This window comes from Microtus oregoni, unplaced genomic scaffold, assembly GCF_018167655.1.
Source record: "Microtus oregoni isolate MIOR12 unplaced genomic scaffold, Mior012 000005F_ref0000423, whole genome shotgun sequence".
In the NCBI taxonomy this organism is placed as follows: Eukaryota; Metazoa; Chordata; class Mammalia; order Rodentia; family Cricetidae; genus Microtus; species Microtus oregoni.
In genome coordinates this window covers 53,167,157-53,185,520 of record NW_024543064.1, presented here as the reverse complement: position 1 = coordinate 53,185,520, position 18,364 = coordinate 53,167,157, and the positions used below count along the sequence as shown (strand labels likewise).

Below are 18,364 nucleotides of genomic sequence, written 5' to 3'. Positions count from 1 at the left end.
CATCCAGTTCTTCGCCGAACTGGTCCGTATCCAACCATGCACTTACTTGCCTGCTTTCCTTATTGTGATCTTTCTTATTAGATTATAAAATCCAAGAGATTGCTAAAATCTCTTAGCAATCTCCCTCCCCACCGTGTTCTCAGTGCCTCACACAGAACAGGCACGCCATGTGACTTGTTGAGGAAGATGAGTGTTGTGTGAATGTAAGACATTCAAATTCCCATGACATTCATAAAATTGTTGGCCTCTTTGCCAATGCTGCAAAGAGTTTGGATAACTTTGATCAGTTCTGGGTGGCTAGACAAAGTCAGGCTGTATTCTGCTCCCTTGAGGACCCACTCTGAGTTCTCACCCTAGTGGCCTGGCCTAGATGTCGCAACTCCATTTCTTTCCTGTGTATTTCAGGAAGTATCTGAAAGATGACTTTCCTCCTAGAGGTCAAACTGACATTGGAGACGAAGACAGGCGGGAAAAACAGCAAGGATAAGGGGCCTCTTGACAGAACCCTTTAGGTTTAATCTGCCGGGTGACTTAAGAACAAGAAAAGTGAATGATGTAGCTGGGACCAAGACATCATCTGCCCAGTTTGTCCTCCCAATTAAACCTTTTTGTTATTATTTCCTTTATCTAGCCTCTTCCCTACCCATGAGTCCTTGCAGTATACGTGTTTCCAATATTGATAATGTCCCTTCTCAGCTTCACCTCCCTCTGCATTTCCCCATTAACCACAACACAGCGTGGACTAGGTGCCACGACATAAGCTGACCCTAACTCACTCCCATTTCATCCCCTGCTTTTCTTCGCACAGTTTGCTTTCTGGCCTCTTCAAACAGATCCCACACCCCCATCGCATGGTGCTCTATCGTGCTGCTTTGAATATACACTTCTCTGCCTGGATTGGTCCAAATGTCACTTCTGTGAAATCTTTCTTTCCAATGGCTTCTTTGCCCCTCTCCTGCCATTGCTTTCTTAGAGCATGCGTTGTGTACCGCTGGAATAGTGTCTGCTTTATCCCCTGCGCCCTTTTTCCAGAGTGAGTTTCTTGCAAATAAGGGTGGCGGCATTCTCAATGTTACCTCATAGCCTGATAGGGCCTTAAAGAGATCCAGGCCTAGTGGCTGCCTTATATCTAGGATGTCTTGAGAGTCCAAAACCAAAGAACTGAATCTGTTTGCCACAGGTAAGAAGTATTTTTACTTCTGTGCCCTTCTCGGCTTCTCTTCTCCTCCTCTGGAAGACTGATCCAGCACAGAGTGGATAATGGAGGGAAAGGGCGGCTAGATTGAAAAGCCTTCTTTCCTCCTCTGCGAAGTCAGTACAGTTCTTTTCTGACAGCAAAGGACATGTGTGTTGAATGATCAGTGTGACTCTTGTCTCAGCAAGCAATTACTGAATATTACCTCTAGATAGACCCCAGCCATGCATCCAACTGCAGAAAGTCTCCTTTGTCACGACCAACGAAGTCAGTTGTTTCCACTAAAGTCACTCTTGGAACTACTTTCTGTGCTTGCCTGGTCCTTCCCGACCTCCACTGCCACGCCTAATGTTTCAGGTAGATCGATTTTATACAAGATGACCCCTTGCATTAGTGAAGGCAGGAGGGGTTGCTCTGTATGGCATCTGGTATGACCAGGCTGGCAGCCTAATTCTTCAAGGAACACTAATTGAGAAGTAAGTGTTAGAACTTTGTTGTGGGCTAAGTTTGACTTTGGGGGCTAGCTTTGATCCACCTTGTATTATACAACAGAGCATGGATAAAATATACCCCTTTAGAATAATTAAGTTCGGGAATAAAGTTGAAGAAAGACCTTCAGTTTTGTTTACTCGGTTATCAAATGTTATTTTGTGTCGGCCCATTATGCGCCAGGCCCTATAATAGGAACCCGAGAATCCTCTGATTAGCAGGATAGAGTTTTAGCCTTGACGCAGACATTCACCAATGCTCACATTTTCATAAGAGTTATGATGCTACAAGGGGGATTCTTCACTCCACAGGAACATGGAACCATCAAGGAACATTTTATAGAGAAGGTGCCATTAAGCCAAATTTAAGCTCTAGTTACCTTTCTGATGCTGTGACAAAACACACTGCGCATAAACAAGAAATTTTAGGGAGGAAAAGGATTTATTCTGGCTACACTTGGAGATCGTCATCCATTGTGGAAAGAAATCCAAGCATGAGCTCAAACCAGGACACCAAGTAACCTTAGAGAACTTAGGCGAGAGTGATCGCTTGAAGGGGAATGAAAGGCTGGCCAGAGGAGGAATAACAGGACCACAAGTTTGGAGTCTGAAATGCCCAGAGACCCAGACTCACACAAACAGACTTCTGATGGTCAACATGTAGTATTGATAGGCTCATTTTACCACAGAGCTCTTGGAAGGTAAAATAAAAGATAATACTATTTCCATGTGGACATTCCTAACGATTATACAAACCCTCTGTCACAACGGTTATCTATGAATTATACATACTTATATACATAACTAAGAAAGGATTAGTGACTTTATATGCCATTTTCTTCATCCTGAGTGCTACCTAAAGTCTAACACACTGAAAGTCCATAATAGAACTGTCTGCAGTAATTAGCTAATTCTCCTCTTTTGAAGTTTACAGGATACCATTGTTTCGTTTCCTCTGTTGTCATTATGTTTTTCTTTAATCTCTTTGGGTTAGAATAGTTAGAATTTCAGGAATGTAACTCAAAATATTAGTTGAAAGGGACAAAAACAGGAATAAGCTTGAGGCCTTTTTTCTTTTCCTTTTTTTCCCCCTCCTCTTTAGTCAGCTGCAGAGCGGTGTGGCATTTCTCAGTTGTGCTGTCTGGGCCTAGTCTAGCACTCTGGTTATCAGTTTCCCAGCCTGTTTACAGATCTACTTTGCACTTGTTTAGCTTCCACAGAGCCACACCCTAAAGTGCTTTATTGTCCCTCTGCTACTCCTAATATGGTCAAAGATCAACTCACCTTCCGGGTTGCTGACATCAGCAAATTCACTGTGTGGCGAAAGTGCCTTGGCTCCCAGTAACTCTTTGTTCCAGGAGTATTATTACAACGGAGTGTGTCTGACACCCAAGCAGCCTGTCCAGGCCCCTGCAGACCTAAATGTGCACCGAGAAACTGTGTTTGGATTTACCGCCACAGGCACTCCCAGACATGTTGCATACTGGAACACTGCTAATGAGCCAAGAGCCAGGCTGAGTCCTCTGTGAGGTGTTTCTGGATGTCAAATTGCTTTTGCTGCTTGATAATTACAGCAGCTCGTGGGATGAGAAGGAACCTGGCAAAAAATGTCCCCTTGTTAAATACACACTTGTTGATAACCTGTTGTATCTGTAGACACAATTCAAGTTTTCAGTCTCCCAAGAGCTGAGATTACAGATGTATGTGTTATATAATCAGTGTTGGGGGGCATTTCTCTTGTGAATCTGCCCCCACAGGATTTATGATGGCATCTTCCTAGATTGGCTCTGTAATTATTTAAGTCAGATTATTTTGAAATAAGTTTAAAAAAATAAATACGGGCTTGGTACACTGGTCACTTCCCTGGTATTGGGGAGAGATGGGGATAGGGGTTGACAAAAGGGGAGGGAGAAGGGAGGGTTGGGAGAATAGTCCACCGGGGCCCCAACTTCTTGTTTGACTCTTCCTAAACTCTTTGCCTCTAAATTCACTAGGTTTAGAGTGCAGTGATGCTAACCCCAGACGCTGGGAAACCTTCAGTATTTGGTTCAGGAATAAAAAGGTAGCAAAGGGAAAGGAATTCAAGATTTTCTAAACCGTTATTTGAATACATTTATTGCAACAAGAATGCTGTTATAAATATGCACAAGCAAAGGCCATCTTTCTCTCGGAGTTGTCGGAGTCCAGGTTGGAAGGAGACATCTGTAAAAACTTCCATGGGTTCCTGCTTTGAGAAGAAGCAGCTATTGCTAAACCTCTACTAGGATTATAAATGAGCACAGCACATGCCTCTTGAACAGTTCCAGCTCTAAACTGGTGTCTGCTTTCCCAGTGGGGCGTCCCCTCCCTTGCACCATCCCTGTCTTCCAGCCTCTAGAAACACCATACCATCTTCTGGTTAACAGTCTGGACTCAGGGGTTGCTGGGGGCAGGGCGGGGGGGGGGGCAGCGTGACCCAATGAAAGCATGCAGGGCGTCTATTTCTACAATCAAACAGAGAACACAGCTTTTACGCTAGATCTGACACTCAGCTGTTACTCCATCTAGCTACCATTATCTATTCATAGTGCAGCCAAGAGGTTGGGGGCTACTTTTCAATACTTTATTGTATTTTCTTAAATATCCTTTCTGGAAATTTTCAGAAACAAAACATAAAAAAATTATATACTTTATTACAAATGGTAAACTCAGAACGCTTCAAATCTCTTATTTACAAACAACACTGGGCAGGACACCCAAACAAACAAACATGGAATAACTTACAAAGGCAGGAAGCTGTTTATTGACAGTAATCAGCTTTCATCAAATTAAAAAAAATATATATGTACATACACAGTCGAGGGAGGCAGGCCAGGGAAGTTCATCTGCGGTCTAGCCTGGCATTCACGAGCCTCCCTCCCCTCCCTAGCCCTCCCTGCTTTGTGTTCTTAAGGAGCACTACAGAAGCAATCTACAGTTTGCAGTTTGTAACCCCCCACCCCCCCTTTAATACTGAATGAGATCGAATGTTAGGTCCATGCAGTTCTTGGTCAATGTTAACGAAAAGTCCATCGCTCTGGTCGCGCGGGCACAGCCCATTCGCCAGGCCTGTCAGCCAATAGGCCGCCGCTCTCTGGCTCCACGCCAAGGCAAGGCGCGCCACGTCCTTCCCACTCCAACACACTGGGGGCGCCGTCAGGACGCAACCCAGTCCATCTTGTGTACCCTTGGCTTCGGTACTCGGGCACTTTTGTTTTTCTTTCGCAACCAGTCAAGTTCTCAAGTCTGTCTCTGATATTTTTTTCTTCCATTACCCCTCAGCCCTTACAGTCTGTCCTCAAAACGTTTGCAACTGCTGCGTTAGCATGAGCTGGCACCCACTGTTAACGTGGTTCATGACTTTCTGTTTAAGCTGTGCCACCTGTTCCCTGAGCATGTTGGCCGTGGACGCCAGCTCCGAGTTTTGCGCTTTCAAGGTTTTCACTTTTTCCTCTAGTCGGGCGATCCTCTCCAGCTTCCTTTTCCGGCACTTGGAGGCAGCGATGCGGTTCCTCATGCGCTTCCTCTCCGCCTTGATCCGCTCCTGAGACTCCATGTCGATGGGGGACAGGGGCGGGGTTTCTCCCGGCATCTCGGGCACCGTCTGTGGCTCTTCCTTCAGGGCCTGCAGCCGGGGGTGCTGCACCGGGATCTGTTGGGCCAAGTGGTGCGGCGGCTGAGGCGGCTGCTGCTGCTGCTGCTGGGGCTGCGACGGAAAAGCCAGCCCGGCCGCGCCGTAGGAGGGCGCCCCGCCGCTGCTCAGCGCACCCGGGTTGAAGTTGCTGAGGTTGGCGTAGACCGGAGGCTCGCTGTGCAGGCTGGCGCTATAGCCGCCGCCACCGCCAGCGCCGGCTACCGATGCCACCGCGGGAGCCACCATGCCCGCCCCGCTGACCGGCTGTGCCGCGGACGTGACGCTGGGCAGCGTGTTCTGGCTATGCAGTTCGGCCAGGGCGCGCACGAAGCCCTCTGCGAAGCCCTCCTGCTCGTCGGTCACGTTCTTGGGGCACAAGAACTGGGTGGGGGTCGGCGTGGTGGTGATGTGTCCATTGCTGGACTGGATGATCAGGCGCTCCAGTTCGGGCGACGCCAGCTTAAGCAGCCCAACGTCGGGCGACGTGAGGAGGTCCGAGTTCTTGGCGCGGAGGTGCGGCTTCAGATTGCCCACCGGGTCGGCCAGGTTCAAGGTCATGCTCTGTTTCAGGATCTTAGGGTTACTGTAGCCGTAGGCGCCGCTCTCGGACTGGAGGAACGAGGCGTTGAGGGCATCGTCGTAGAAGGTCGTTTCCATCTTTGCAGTCATAGAATGGTCGGTCAGTTCACGCGGGGTTGGCCTGGGCTGTGCGCTGAAGTTTCGGGGCCGCAACAGCGCGCTGGGGAGCGGGGGACACCCGTGCGTCCCTGCTTCGGTGACAAGTAAAGTTTGTCTAAGAGCGCGCGCTCCGGTCGGCGATGCTCCCCCCCTGCGCCCTCCTCCCCAGCTCGCTCCAGGGAGAGCAGGGTTAAGAAACCGCCTGCGCTCACGTTGGTCAACTCCCGCGCGCTGCCGCCGGGCTTTGAAAAGTCGCGGTCACTCACCGAGCGCTCTCGGATGGCAGCGGTTCCTCGGGGACTGCGGACCAGCTCCAGCGACAGCGACTCTCCGGCGGCGCGAACCAGTCGTCAGGGAACTCTCGGTGGAAGCCCCGCGATCGGGCTCCGCCGCCCCGGACTCTGACAACTGTCCCCTCCTCCGCGGCGAGGGGGAGGGGGACGCTCGGCGGCCGCGGCTAGCGCTCGCCCAACTTCAGCCGCCTGTGCGAGCCTGGCTGAGTGTAGGTTCCTCTTCTCCCTTTTCTTTTACGGTCTCGGTGGCAGCCTAAGGCGCAGCAAAGGTTTGCAAAAGTTCGCTCCGGGCCACTTGTTCCCGGTCTTCTGGGTCAGGAAAGTTGCTGGCCGGCGTAGCCGCTCGCCTATTTCCTCGCGCGGGCAGGCGCCGCTCTCGATGCTGTCAGCAGCGCCGGGACTTGGGAGCTTCTCCGGGGAAGGCGGGAGAAGGGACTCTTCAAGTGCTCCCCAAAACACCGATGCTGGAAACGCGGGCGCTGGATCCAAGGAGTCGGTGAGAAAATGAAGACAAACAGATGAGCAGCCCGGAGTCCGCGGCCGTCCAGGTTGACCGAGTCCGTCCGTCCCTCTCTCTGTCTGCCTTTCTGCTTGAGCGCGTTCCTACCAGGTCGTCTCTGCCACACTCAGTGCAACTCTGAGTCCTTATCCAGCCTGAGCTCAACACTTATCTGCTACCAGTCAACCCCTAAAAATAGCCCATGATGTCACCCCAAGGCCTTCCCATTGGCTTGCGTCGCTCTCAGGGGGGCGGGCCCGCCTGTCGCCATGGAGACCTCACCCTAGAAGATTCTTCTCTGGGCCCGCGGAGGCTCACGGGATGAGGTAATGCTCCGCTGCGCTCCTACAGTTGGGCCCTTCTTTCTCCTCCTCCTCGTCCCTCCCTCCCTCCCTCCCTCCCTCCCTCCCTCCCTCCCTCCCTCCCCCCTCCCGCGCGGCGCTCGGGCTTGTGTTCCCGGGTTCCCTCCCCGGCGCGTCTTTCCCGGCCCGCCCGGTGCATTGTGGGCTGACGTCTTGGTTTGGCTGTCTAGTGACGGAGGCTGCCGGGTCGGCTGGACCCTTGCGGCGTCTGTCGGGAGGCGGGCTCAAGTTCAGGGATGGGGACCCAGACCGAGACCCGAGACGAGGGGATCCGGAAAGCTGGGGAGGCGCTCTAGTGGCCCGGGGTGGAAGGCCTGGGAGGGGAGTGGAGGTGACGCGCACAGATGCACACACACACACACACACACACACACACGCACACACACTCACACACGTGTGAAGCGACTGAGCGACCTGAGCTTCAGCAGGCTCTGCACCCCCGCACTTCCGGGAGGCAGCAGCGCGGGTTAAGATGGTTGTGTGTGCCCCGGGAGTGCGAAAGTGGGTTGAAGTTGAACGGGCTTAAGAGTGTCCCACGTCTTGAGCACGCGTGGAAGTTTGTCTCTTGGTTAAGTTCCGGCGGGGGATCTGCGCCGCCGTGTGCTGTACCTGGAAGCCAGAGATGTGCGGTACTAGGAACCGGACTCCTCTGGGTCCTCGGCACAACACGTCACCCTCTGGGGACGTGCGGGGAGGGGCTCGCTTTGCCTCGGAGGGACGCGTTTTCTAGATGTGAAATTAAGGTGTGAGTCCCAGCACCCATGGGGGGGGGGGGGTGTCAAAACCAACATTTAAGCGTTCAAAACTCGGGAAACCCCGGCGATCGCCTGTGCTCGAGCGCACACACGGTCCCGCGCGCACTCAGCTCGCGCCCGCCCTTTCCCCCTCCTGATTTGCTTCTGGGAAAACAAGTCTTAAGAGCCGCCGACTCGCCCGAAAGTCACGCTGCCTAAGCGGGAGTCCCTGGTAAGAAGCAGGCTAAACGCTCCCCTCCCCGCCCGCTGGTGGAGCTATATCCTCTGCGGCCTCTAGGAAGCGCTAGACACATGTAAGTGGTTTCTTTCCTAGGGCGCTGCTATCCGACCTCCATCCTCCACCCCTTAGGTCTAAAGAGGTGGCAAGCCTGGCTCTCTCATGGCAGAAGTGCAAATCTCGGAACTTCTCTGAGCTTTATTGGCCTCTCTACAGGTAGAGCGGGTGAGGTCCGCCGTCTCGGGCTTCCAGGCATTAGTGTTATCTTCCGTGACTCCAGGACTAGAAGGTGGTCGACTGACTGTCCCCTTCCTTGCCCCCTTCGGCGTCCCCCCCTGGGCCTTCTCGGGAGTACCAGATTACAGGGGTGTGATTTGACTGATTTGGTAGGAGCCGGTGAGCAAGGTAGCAAAAGGCTATGCGCCAGCTCTTCCCCCAAGCCTCCTTTTCGCCCATGACTTAAGGTTTGAAGTTAGACCTTTTTTAAGTTCCGAGGTTCTAATTTGAACTTTGCTGCCTCGGAACTCTGCCCAGGGTTTGTAGCCTTAAGATGTTTTGCCTTGGAGCATTCAGAACCCAATAGCAGCTGGTATCGGTGGGAAACCGGCCAACTCTTTCTACCCTGCCTCTGCGTGCTCATTTCGCTTTCGCTCAGACTGCAGAGGGTAACTGACTGGCTGCTGCCAGCCAGGCACTGACCTTTGTGGGGGCAGGGTAGAGAGAGCAGGGTTTCTGTGAAGTCCAGATCCATTTACTTCCCCCAAAGAGAGAATGAGTTCCCCTAATCAAGGAGCTCATATTCTACATGATTTATGATAACAGTAATAAAAGTAAGTTTTGTCCATTAAACAGCCCCTATCTGCCAGTTAGCCCAAGCACTTTAAGTATGCCGTTTCCTTCCCACAGCCATCTTGAGGCACGTACATTTTTACCTAGACTTTACACAGGAGGAACTAATCCCAAAGAGTTCATGTGTCTTGCTTGGGGTACAGGGACAGCTGGAGAGTGACCTGAAGTCTGTGTTACATTCCTTTGTATTTTCTCCACTCTGGCAAACTTTCTCCCAAAGCTTTGGTTGTCTGTTTGGGAAGGATTGTTGATGGCCTAGAAGTTGTTTTCTTGCTCCTGTATTTAGAAAGTCGGGGACTTAGGACTGGGTAAGTATGTAGCTTTTGCCCAAGGGTCCTGTGCCTCTCCTGCCTCCTGCGGCCTAGAAGGCTTATTTTCTACTTCGCTTAAGAAATAGCACATTTCATCCTGGGCGGAAAAGGTTGTGCTCTTGCTAATGCCTCTGCTTGCAAGCCACCATCCACTTCCTCTTTGTCTGGGAGAAGGGGTTTTTCCAGCAGTCCAGCCAGCCACTGCTATCTAGCCTCATCTTGCTGGAGGCTCAGTTGCAAAGCACTGAAGGGGAATACACTGAGAGTCACTCAGAGCTTTGCTGAGGTCCCCCTTCAGTCACAGCTGGTGAGAAGCTGGACAGTGGACAGAGTTCCCTGCTCAGCCCCAGTGGGCAAGTAGTGGGAGGGAGCAAGAAACCATCATTTACTGACTTCGGCCTCTGGGGTGATGGGTTTGGGGTAGCATAGCTGAGCCTCCACATGGAATACCTTGTATCCTACAAGAAACTACACCTGTATGGGAATTACAATCAACCTGCATTACAAAAGACTATCTTCAAGGTCTTATATCTTTTAAAGCCCTGGGTCTTTATTAAGTCTTTGGAAGACTTCAGGCAAACCCAGGGTCACAGAAAGTGGTCGTAGGAGCAGAACCAGGCCTTAATTGCAGGAATGGATTGAGGGGTGGGCGTGTTCTGAAAACACTCAGGGGCTAGCATCTACTGTGCCCTCAGGACCTTCCCTTCCCAAGCAGAGCCCTGTCTCTGCCCCATCTTATAATGTGAATGGGATTCAGGGGAGCTAGTTCTCCCTCAGAGGAAGACACACCTGGACCTAACGCCTCTCTACACTACCTCTCAAAGCCTGGATGTGAACTTCATGCTGTTACTGAGGGGTTGTTGGGGCTGATCCCCCTGAAGAAGGAAAGAAGACAGGAAGGACCCCTTTCAGGCCCTGAGTCTCAGGCATGGCCTCCTGACTGGCTTTCTTTCTCATATGCCGCTGGCCAAAGCTGAGAGGCAGTGCGAGTAGCCACAGCAACTGTTCTTTTCTGGTCCCGTTCCAGTGGTTTGCTCTGTTTCTTTGCTTTCTTACTCTTCTGCCTCATGTTCTGCTCATCTCTTTCCTTTTGCTTTTGGCTTGGTTTTGAGTATGTTAGCCTTAGGAGATGGGAAAGTTGTACCTTTCTTCTCCTCTCCAGAGCTGAATGAACATTGGGTACCATCATTCAGTATACCGAGGGGTTGGTTTGGATAGTTTGAGACAGGGTCTTGTTATAGCCCAAGCTAGCCTTGAAGGCAACCCTCCTGCCTCCAACTCCCAAACACTGAGGTCACAGTGTTCACCGTCATGTTCTGTGTGTCTTGAGAGTTTTAACAATAGGTTATTACCCCTTGAACAGATCCTTGCTGCAAGGCTGAACTTATCCAGACCCTTCTCTTGTTTATTTTATTTTATTGGGATTGCCTTTGTTCAACCTGCAAACCTCCAAAGTTTTGGATTTTCTGTTTTCTTTTGTTCCTACTTACGATGTGGCCACATTGACCTAGATCTTACTTCAGTCGCCACCTGCAAATGCTCCTGGCCTGGTGTTATAACCTCTTGCTTTCACCCATTAGGTCCCCTTGTAAGGCGCTGTCCATAAGATAGTTGTGCCTACTTGGAAAAGATCATCACAGTTGGGCGTGTGCTGTTGACATTCCCTACTTGGAAGGAGGGAGAGACAGTGTCACTGGACCCTCACCAGAGCATCCAGTCACTCCTTCCTGCCATGTGTATGCAATTGTACACTAATTGCATGTGGCGGTGGGGTCTCCGGGTGTGGGTGGATTGTATAGTCTGGGGAAGACTTGGGGAAAGAGTCTCCATCCACGCAGCCACAGGGGCGCTATCATCAATGTTGGTGCAGGCCTTGCAGCTCAGCTGCTTTAGAGTCTCCGGCAATCCTGCCTGTAACCGGCCCCCTCCATCTTTTTTTTTTTTTTCAGTTTTTGTTTTTATATTTTTTTTATTGAAAAAAATTTCCGCCTCCTCCTCGCCTCCCATTTCCTTCCCCCTCCCCCCACTCTTCTTCCCTTCCCCCCCACTCCTCTTTCCTTCCCCCCACTCCTCTCTCCCTCCCCCCACTCATCTTCCCCTCCCTCTCCAGTCCTAAGAACAGTCAGGGTTCCCTGCCCTGTGGGAAGTCCAAGGTCCTCCCCCCTCCATCCAGGTCTCAGAAGGTGAGCATCCAAACAGGCTAGGCTCCCACAAAGCCAGTACATGCAGAAGGATCAAAACGCAGTGCCATTGTCCTTGGCTTCTCAGGCTGATGAAAAACCCCTCCATCTTCTATAAGGAAGCCTAATGAACTCACTGGTTTCCCCGGTGAAATGCGGTAGAATCAAACTTTGATTTGTTGGTGGGCCCTTAGGAGTTGGAGGTAGGTGCTGCTTAGTCTCTCCATCTCCAATTCCCCACCACCCACCCAGGGGGAAAATTCTGACAGGTTCATTATCTGTCTCTTAACTTACGACAGGTGAGGTTTGCCAAAAAGATCACTATCCTCTCAGCCTGCGTCCGTAGCCGTTGGCCAGTTGAGATGAATGGTTGGCTTTTATGTTTCTTGGTTTTATTGTGTTACCCCATGCCATGTTTTAAATGAGTCAGGTCAAGTGCAGTTATACTGCTATAACACAGAGCTCTAAAAATCTCAGTAGCTTATAGAGAAATTTACTTCTTGCTCATTGTATATGCCCAGGTTCGGAAGGGCTGTGTTTAATTGTGTTTACCTCATCTGTAGAAGTTTTCGTCTTGAGTCGTGCTTCCGGAATCATGATAGTCATCTTGGTGGGGAAAGAAGGCACGAGTCCATGCTGACTTTAAGAGCTTTTTCCAGGTGTGATGCACATTATTGAATTCATAGACTAGAAGCTGATATGAGCCACATGGCTTGTTGCCTGAAAGGGTGCAGGGACATTCAGTCCCACTGTATGCCTGAAAGCCAGGAGTTTGAAGTGCCCACTTCTGTCTAGGTGAGATGACTGCTGTGGAAGCCGTCCACAGATCTTCCCGGATTACAGCCTCAGGGTTATTTCCCACTCGTGCTACGTGTCTACAGAAGTCAGCTCTGTCTGTACTTGTACACACATGTGGGTTCTGGGACCCCAGCCAACAGCATCTTCATTCTAAACATTGCTGAGAGCAAAGACTACACAAATCTTAAAGCTCCTCCGGAGAGCAGTTCACGTGGCCACGCCTGACGTCACAGGGGAGGGAAGCAAGTATTTGTAAATAGAGATGCCATCCGCCACACCCTACAATCCACATTCCATCCATACCTCAGAGCCTCAGCCTCTCCAAACACTTTATCTTCCTCCTTCATATATTTTTATTCTTTATCAAAATGTGTACTGGCTTAAGGCGTCGCTCAGTGGCTAAACAGGCTTGCCACCAAGCCTGGCAACCTTGGTGCAATCACTGAGACCCAAGGGTAGGAGAGAATGGATAACCCAAGTTATCAACTGACCCCTCCTCCCACACACACACACTAAAATAAATGTAATTTTATATAAGCTATTTATTCTTCAAGAGTTAGATCAAATCATCACTCCTCCGAAAGCTTTCGCTACCAATCTCCCAACTCACACAAATCATTTTATCCTCTTTGGCTCTCACCACAGTGGGTAGGTAGCTAGGAGATAGAGTCCCTATTACTCTTGAATGTCTTCTTTAATCGTTGACTCAAAACCCAGAAATGGTGTCTTTCTTATTTTGTATCTCCAGTGCTTAATAAATATCTGGCACATGGAAGGATAAAGGATGTTGGGTAAAAGCTTAGTGATGGATTGTTAAAAAAAATTGCCTTTGCATGTGGAATTATGGGTGTTTTAAAAGTGAAGCAGAAATATTACCTGGACTTAGTTCATAATATTTGATCATGGCAAATTTTCTACCTGGATGGCTTAGCCTGGGCATCTCTTCCTGCACCGCTTCATCTTTGTCAAGTTAACCACCTCTCTTCCTTTGTTCCTCTGTCTCTCTACACTGCTGTACCCTCACTTCCCTCCGGCCTCTCCTCATACCTTCTCCTGCACCTGTTTTTTCCAGCCACACTGCAGCTTAAAGTAAGTTTCTAAACTTGAGTGACTTGTGACAAAAGGTGGATTTCTTTTTCTTGCTTTGTGTCTGTTAAGGTTGGCAGGGTCTCTAATAATATCACCTTCCTCTGGGACCCTAACTAGTGGACTGCCCGCTTCTAGGATCCTGAATGCTGTCTAGATAGAGGGAAAGAGAGAGTTGAAGACTCATGTCTGAACAGTTCCATGCCTTTGCTTTAAAATGTTACATATCACTTCTCACAGTTTCATTGACTAAAACTTATCTTCTGGCCCTCTCAGCCATCAGGGAAGCAGGAAAGCAAAGGGCTGGTAATATTTGGTGACCAGTCAAAATGATTCCCACTCTGGTCTTGGGTTCCCCAAATGTGACAAGCAGTTTGAATGAACATTATATCAAAGCAACTACTTTTGGTATCCATTAATCAAGTTCCACGTCTTTAGAGTTGCTGAAGAGGGCTGGGTATGCCCATCTGCCCAGGAAAACCTTGTAGTGTGCCCTGGGCCCTCTCCTCTTCTCACCTGTCTATCCAGCTAGTCGCCTTTGTGAACAGGTGTTTAACCTCTACAGAGTGGACGGATGTGATGTGTGTGCCTCTACAGGCTTGCTTCAGAAAGTCTTCTCATAATTCCTGGGAATGTACGGAACTTGGAGGACATACCAGAAGAACAGAGCCACAGGTAGAAGGAACCTTGATCTCTGAAGAACCCCATGGAAGGATGTCCCTGCTGGACTTTGAATGACCAATCAGTTTCATTGTGCTGGTCCACTGGAATTTTGGAGTAGAGATGCTAATGTCTTCTTATTCCTGTAGCTGCTTTTAGGACACCCTCCATGAGAAGAAATGCTGGGCTGAAGTTGGTGCCTTTATCCTGGCTGTCCCAGCTTGAAAAGAAAGAGGATAGTGACAATTATATATTGGTGTGTTCCTGTTGAGTTTATAAGCTGCATGAGACATACTAGTATGTCTTTTATCTTTTTTGTATTTAATCTTTGAGTGGGCATGTATTGAAATGTCAGGTTTTTCTTGGGGGGGGGACTTTCAGAATACAAGTATCACATACTGCTAAATATTTTATTAATACATTCAATATTTTTGAGTGCTTGATGTCTGTTAGACACTGGCAATCAATCATTGCTAGACAACAGTTTCAGGGCCTGACCACTGGTTGAGGTATAGCAAGGAAAATAGATAAGAAGGGAAGATAAGATGAGCCCAGCTTGATAATGCCCTGAGCTACAGGATTCCTGGGTGGAGGGGCCTTCTGTCCAGGATGGTTGAAGAAAGTGCTTTGGAGAAAATGGTTAATAAAAATCTTCCAAAGTAAGTGGAAATCGGCAGGGGAAGGAGAGGCAGCAAAGAGAAGAGGAAGAGCGGGTATGTTCATGAAGGCTTAGATGCTAGGGACCAGGGCATGTTTGGAGCTGTAACAGAGGGATGGGAAGAATGAACTTGGGACAGATACATCTAGGCACATGCTTAGATGCCTTGGTAGGCTTTGTCATGTGGCCAGTTGTCATATGCAAAGTTTCTGCTAAGAGCAGATGTGGCATAGCCATCAAGATGCTTACACTTGTGATATCTGTGTAGTTGCTACTTTCTTCATTATGCTACCTTCTTTGTTTCGGTTTTCTACAGTGAACATGTATTACACTGCCAATTAAAAATAAAAAAAAAACATTTTTAGATGCTTGCTGTGACTCTATCTTCCATCCATCTTTAAAGAAGTCCTCTGAGAGAGCTGGGGTCCAGAGCTCATTCACAGTGAAGGTAGCTTTAAACTTAGGGCGACCTCTCATTCTCTTCACCTCTCCATTGCCTTTGCCTTCCGTGTGGCTTCTAAAAAATCCTGGTGGTTTTGTTAATCACAGACAGTGCCTGTGTGTTTGTGTGTATGGAGTATGCAGCTTAAGAGAAATCAGGACAGAGATTCTATGATCTGTCCCTGCTTAAGGACCTTCCCTACACAAGTGATGGTTTGTCCTGGGCTGCAGGGACTTGCCTTTTCTGTGACACTGTTACGTCCACTCCTACTGATTTGGCAATTAGTGGGGAAGTAACCGATAATGTTGTAAATGCCGGGAAGGCCGCTGTTCCCAGTAATCCCTTCAACCCATATCTTCCTCCAGCATTCTGGCACATGGCTAACCATGATGGTGTTTCCAGTGAACATCCAAACACTTGGACGTCTGGAAGTGCTGGGTCAACATTTTCTATCTTGTTGGAACAGTGATCAGCAACCTCAGAGCCTTAGAAGAACGCGAGTTTGTTTTCTGTGCTTGCCTGTTTCCACTTCATCCAGGCCCAAATGTTTACTCTTGAGGCGCAGCCTGGAAGAGCCCTGCCTGAGACACTGCTAGTGTGGACCGAAAGAGAGAGGTTATACCACTGAGTGACACTTAAAACTTTGCTCAGAAGTCACTGCCGTTCATCCTCTGTGGGCTAAAGCATGCCACGAAGATGAGCCCGACACAGAAGAAGAATGTGGGATCTGATCGGGAGGGCAGCTGATATTTCGCAGTATAAATCTTAGGTTCTCTATCCGGAAAATGAAAAGAGGTAAAACAAGCTAATTTTACGGTTTGTTCGAATATTATAATTCAAACCATGGACTGTCATGTAGCCACTTTGAAAGATGAATTGTCTTGAAACTATGAGCAGGCCTGGAGGAGCCCATCGATGGCTTTAAGTAAGAAAAGTAAGCTATACGGCCATAAATGAGACCATGTAAACATGGTTTTATTTTTGGATAAATTGAAAAAGCCATAAACCACGCATGGTGGTACATATCTGTAACTCCAGCACTTCGGAGGCTGAGACAGGAGGATTGCTACAAGTTTGAGGCCTAGCTGGTCTACACAGTGAATTTAAAATGTCTCAAAACAAAAAACAAAAACCAGAAACCAAACCAAGCCACCCTGCAAGTATATGAGCATGCTGGTAGGAGATTACTAATAAAAATGCCTTGTGAGTCCTTTCTTAGGTGGACAGCATTATATTAAAATGTTTTGTGTTGTTTTTAACATATATTTGCTCATTTAATCCTAGAGATAGAGAAAAGAGAAGGAAATGGCTTGAACCAGGTGGTTATTAGCCACTTTAATTGGAGGGGAGGAAAGTTTGCTTCTGCAACCACCCCGAATGTGCCCCATCTTGTCTGATCTCAGAAGCTAAGCAGGGCAGGGCCTGGTTAGTACTTGGATGGGAAAGGGGATTTTTCTTTAAAACTAAGATGATTGCTTTACGTTCGTGTTGTGCAAAATGGGTCAACTAACCAGCAATTATCAGGAAACAAACCACCACAAAAATCTAAGCTTCAGCCAGCCTCAAGCACGTTATTTTCTGCTCATTGGCCTGTAGTCAGTGGAGGCGGCTTAGCCTTCCCCAGGCCCCATTCAGTCTTTTCTGCTGTCCACTGTGCCTTCCAACCACCCCTGTGGTTTTCTATGTCATGATGGCTTTTCCTGGAATTACTGCCTTGTTGTAGTGTTGCGTGCATATGTGATATGCAAGCTGGAGAAGCTGGGCTTTGGGTCAAACTCCAGGCTTCCTAATGTGGTCATTGTGGTTGTTAGAGAGGCAACCTCTATTGGGGATACAGTTTCAGGGCCCAGAACATGGGAGGTGGGCAGACACCAAGCTATTCAAGACCCAGGCTTCGCTCTGGTAAATCGTGGAGATTGTATAAGGAAAAGAGGCAGCGTTTTCTGAATAGTAATCCACCACAGTAGATGCGATCGAAAACCAAAAAAGCAAGAAGAAGGGTACATGCCAAGGAGGCTGCACTGGGCATCATCTGAAGCTGTGCTATGCATTTTGGAAAAAAAAAAAATACACATTCAGTGCATGAAATACTGAACACAGTGATGCAAAAACGGCCCTTCAACCAGAGTATTCATTGCCTGGCATGGCAGGTAAAAGTTTAAACCAGCTTGGCTTGTGCAGCTTCTGGTGGGGCATTAATAATAAGCAAAAACCAGAGGCTATTTCATGCCATCTGTTTATATTGTTGCCACTTGTTATAAAGCCCCAGTTTCCAGAATTGGAAGGCTCAGGTGCTTATGTTAAGCAGGTATTCCTAACTTAGAGAGAAATTGCTTTTGCCAAAATGACCATTTTGGGCAGGGTTTGTCTACACTTCTAGAAACTGATTTGTCACTGAAATTCCCAGCTGTGAGTTAGCTGAGTGACGCAATAACTTGGTGGCCAAAAATGGAATGGGAAGAAGTCAGGTATCATGGGTGGACCCGGAGTCTTTGATTGTTTCTTTGCATAACCTAGCCAGCAAATATTTGAGTCAGTTGGGAATATTCACTAGGTTCTGAGAAGATCCTTACAAACTGCAGTGTCATCTTCTGTCGCTTCCTCAGGCCAGCAGAGCCAAGTACAGCCCTGAATCAGCACACCCAGTGACCCAGGGCATTAAAGAGCTGGAGAGATGACTCAGCAGTTAAGAGCACCTGCGGCTCATGCTAAGGACCCAGCCTTGTTTCTCAGCACCCACATAGCAGCTCACGTCCATATGTAATTTCAGTTCCAGGGATTTTGACATTTTCTTCTGGTCTCTACAGAGACCAGGTATGCTTGTGATGGTCAAACATACATACAGGCAAAATCTGAGATGGGGTGGGGGGGCGGGTGAGGCAAGTGGTGAAGGAGAGAGAAGAGAGATTAATTTACTTAAAATGTTGGCCAGGAAATCAGGCATGTTCTAATTTCCATTCTCTTCCAAGTAGTTTGGAAAGTACGGGCTGATAGAGCTTAGGAGAACCGATCATATTCTTCCCACATAAACGTCTTAGACAGTAATTTATTGTTAGGAAAAATCTTAGGACTAGCCGCTCCACTGACACAAACGAACGCCAATCAGACCAGATTAGACCAAATTAAGTGCCTGTGTTTAATAGACAGCACACTCCCGGGTGGCCAGGAGAGCATGACGAGGGGAACACAGAGGGAACACACGCACAAACCCAAAACCACATGTTCCTTGTTCCTCTGTGAC

General features: G+C 48.7%; 1 protein-coding gene and 1 long non-coding RNA gene across 3 annotated transcripts in view; one reads left to right on the top strand and one right to left on the bottom strand.

Moving 5' to 3' along the window:
* Positions 1 to 4,335: 4,335 nt before the first annotated feature.
* Jun (Jun proto-oncogene, AP-1 transcription factor subunit) lies at positions 4,336 to 7,064 on the bottom strand. Its single transcript, XM_041651928.1, has one exon. It carries the CDS (start codon positions 6,002 to 6,004, stop codon positions 5,000 to 5,002), a length of 1,005 nt encoding a protein of 334 aa, XP_041507862.1. The 5' UTR covers positions 6,005 to 7,064; the 3' UTR covers positions 4,336 to 4,999.
* Positions 7,065 to 7,956: 892 nt separating this feature from the next.
* LOC121448149 overlaps positions 7,957 to 18,364 on the top strand; it is a 30,579-nt gene continuing 20,171 nt past the window's right edge. For both annotated transcript variants that reach the window (XR_005974344.1, XR_005974345.1), the window contains exon 1: positions 7,957 to 8,215. This is a non-coding gene — a long non-coding RNA (uncharacterized LOC121448149). The remainder of the gene's footprint in view (positions 8,216 to 18,364) is intronic.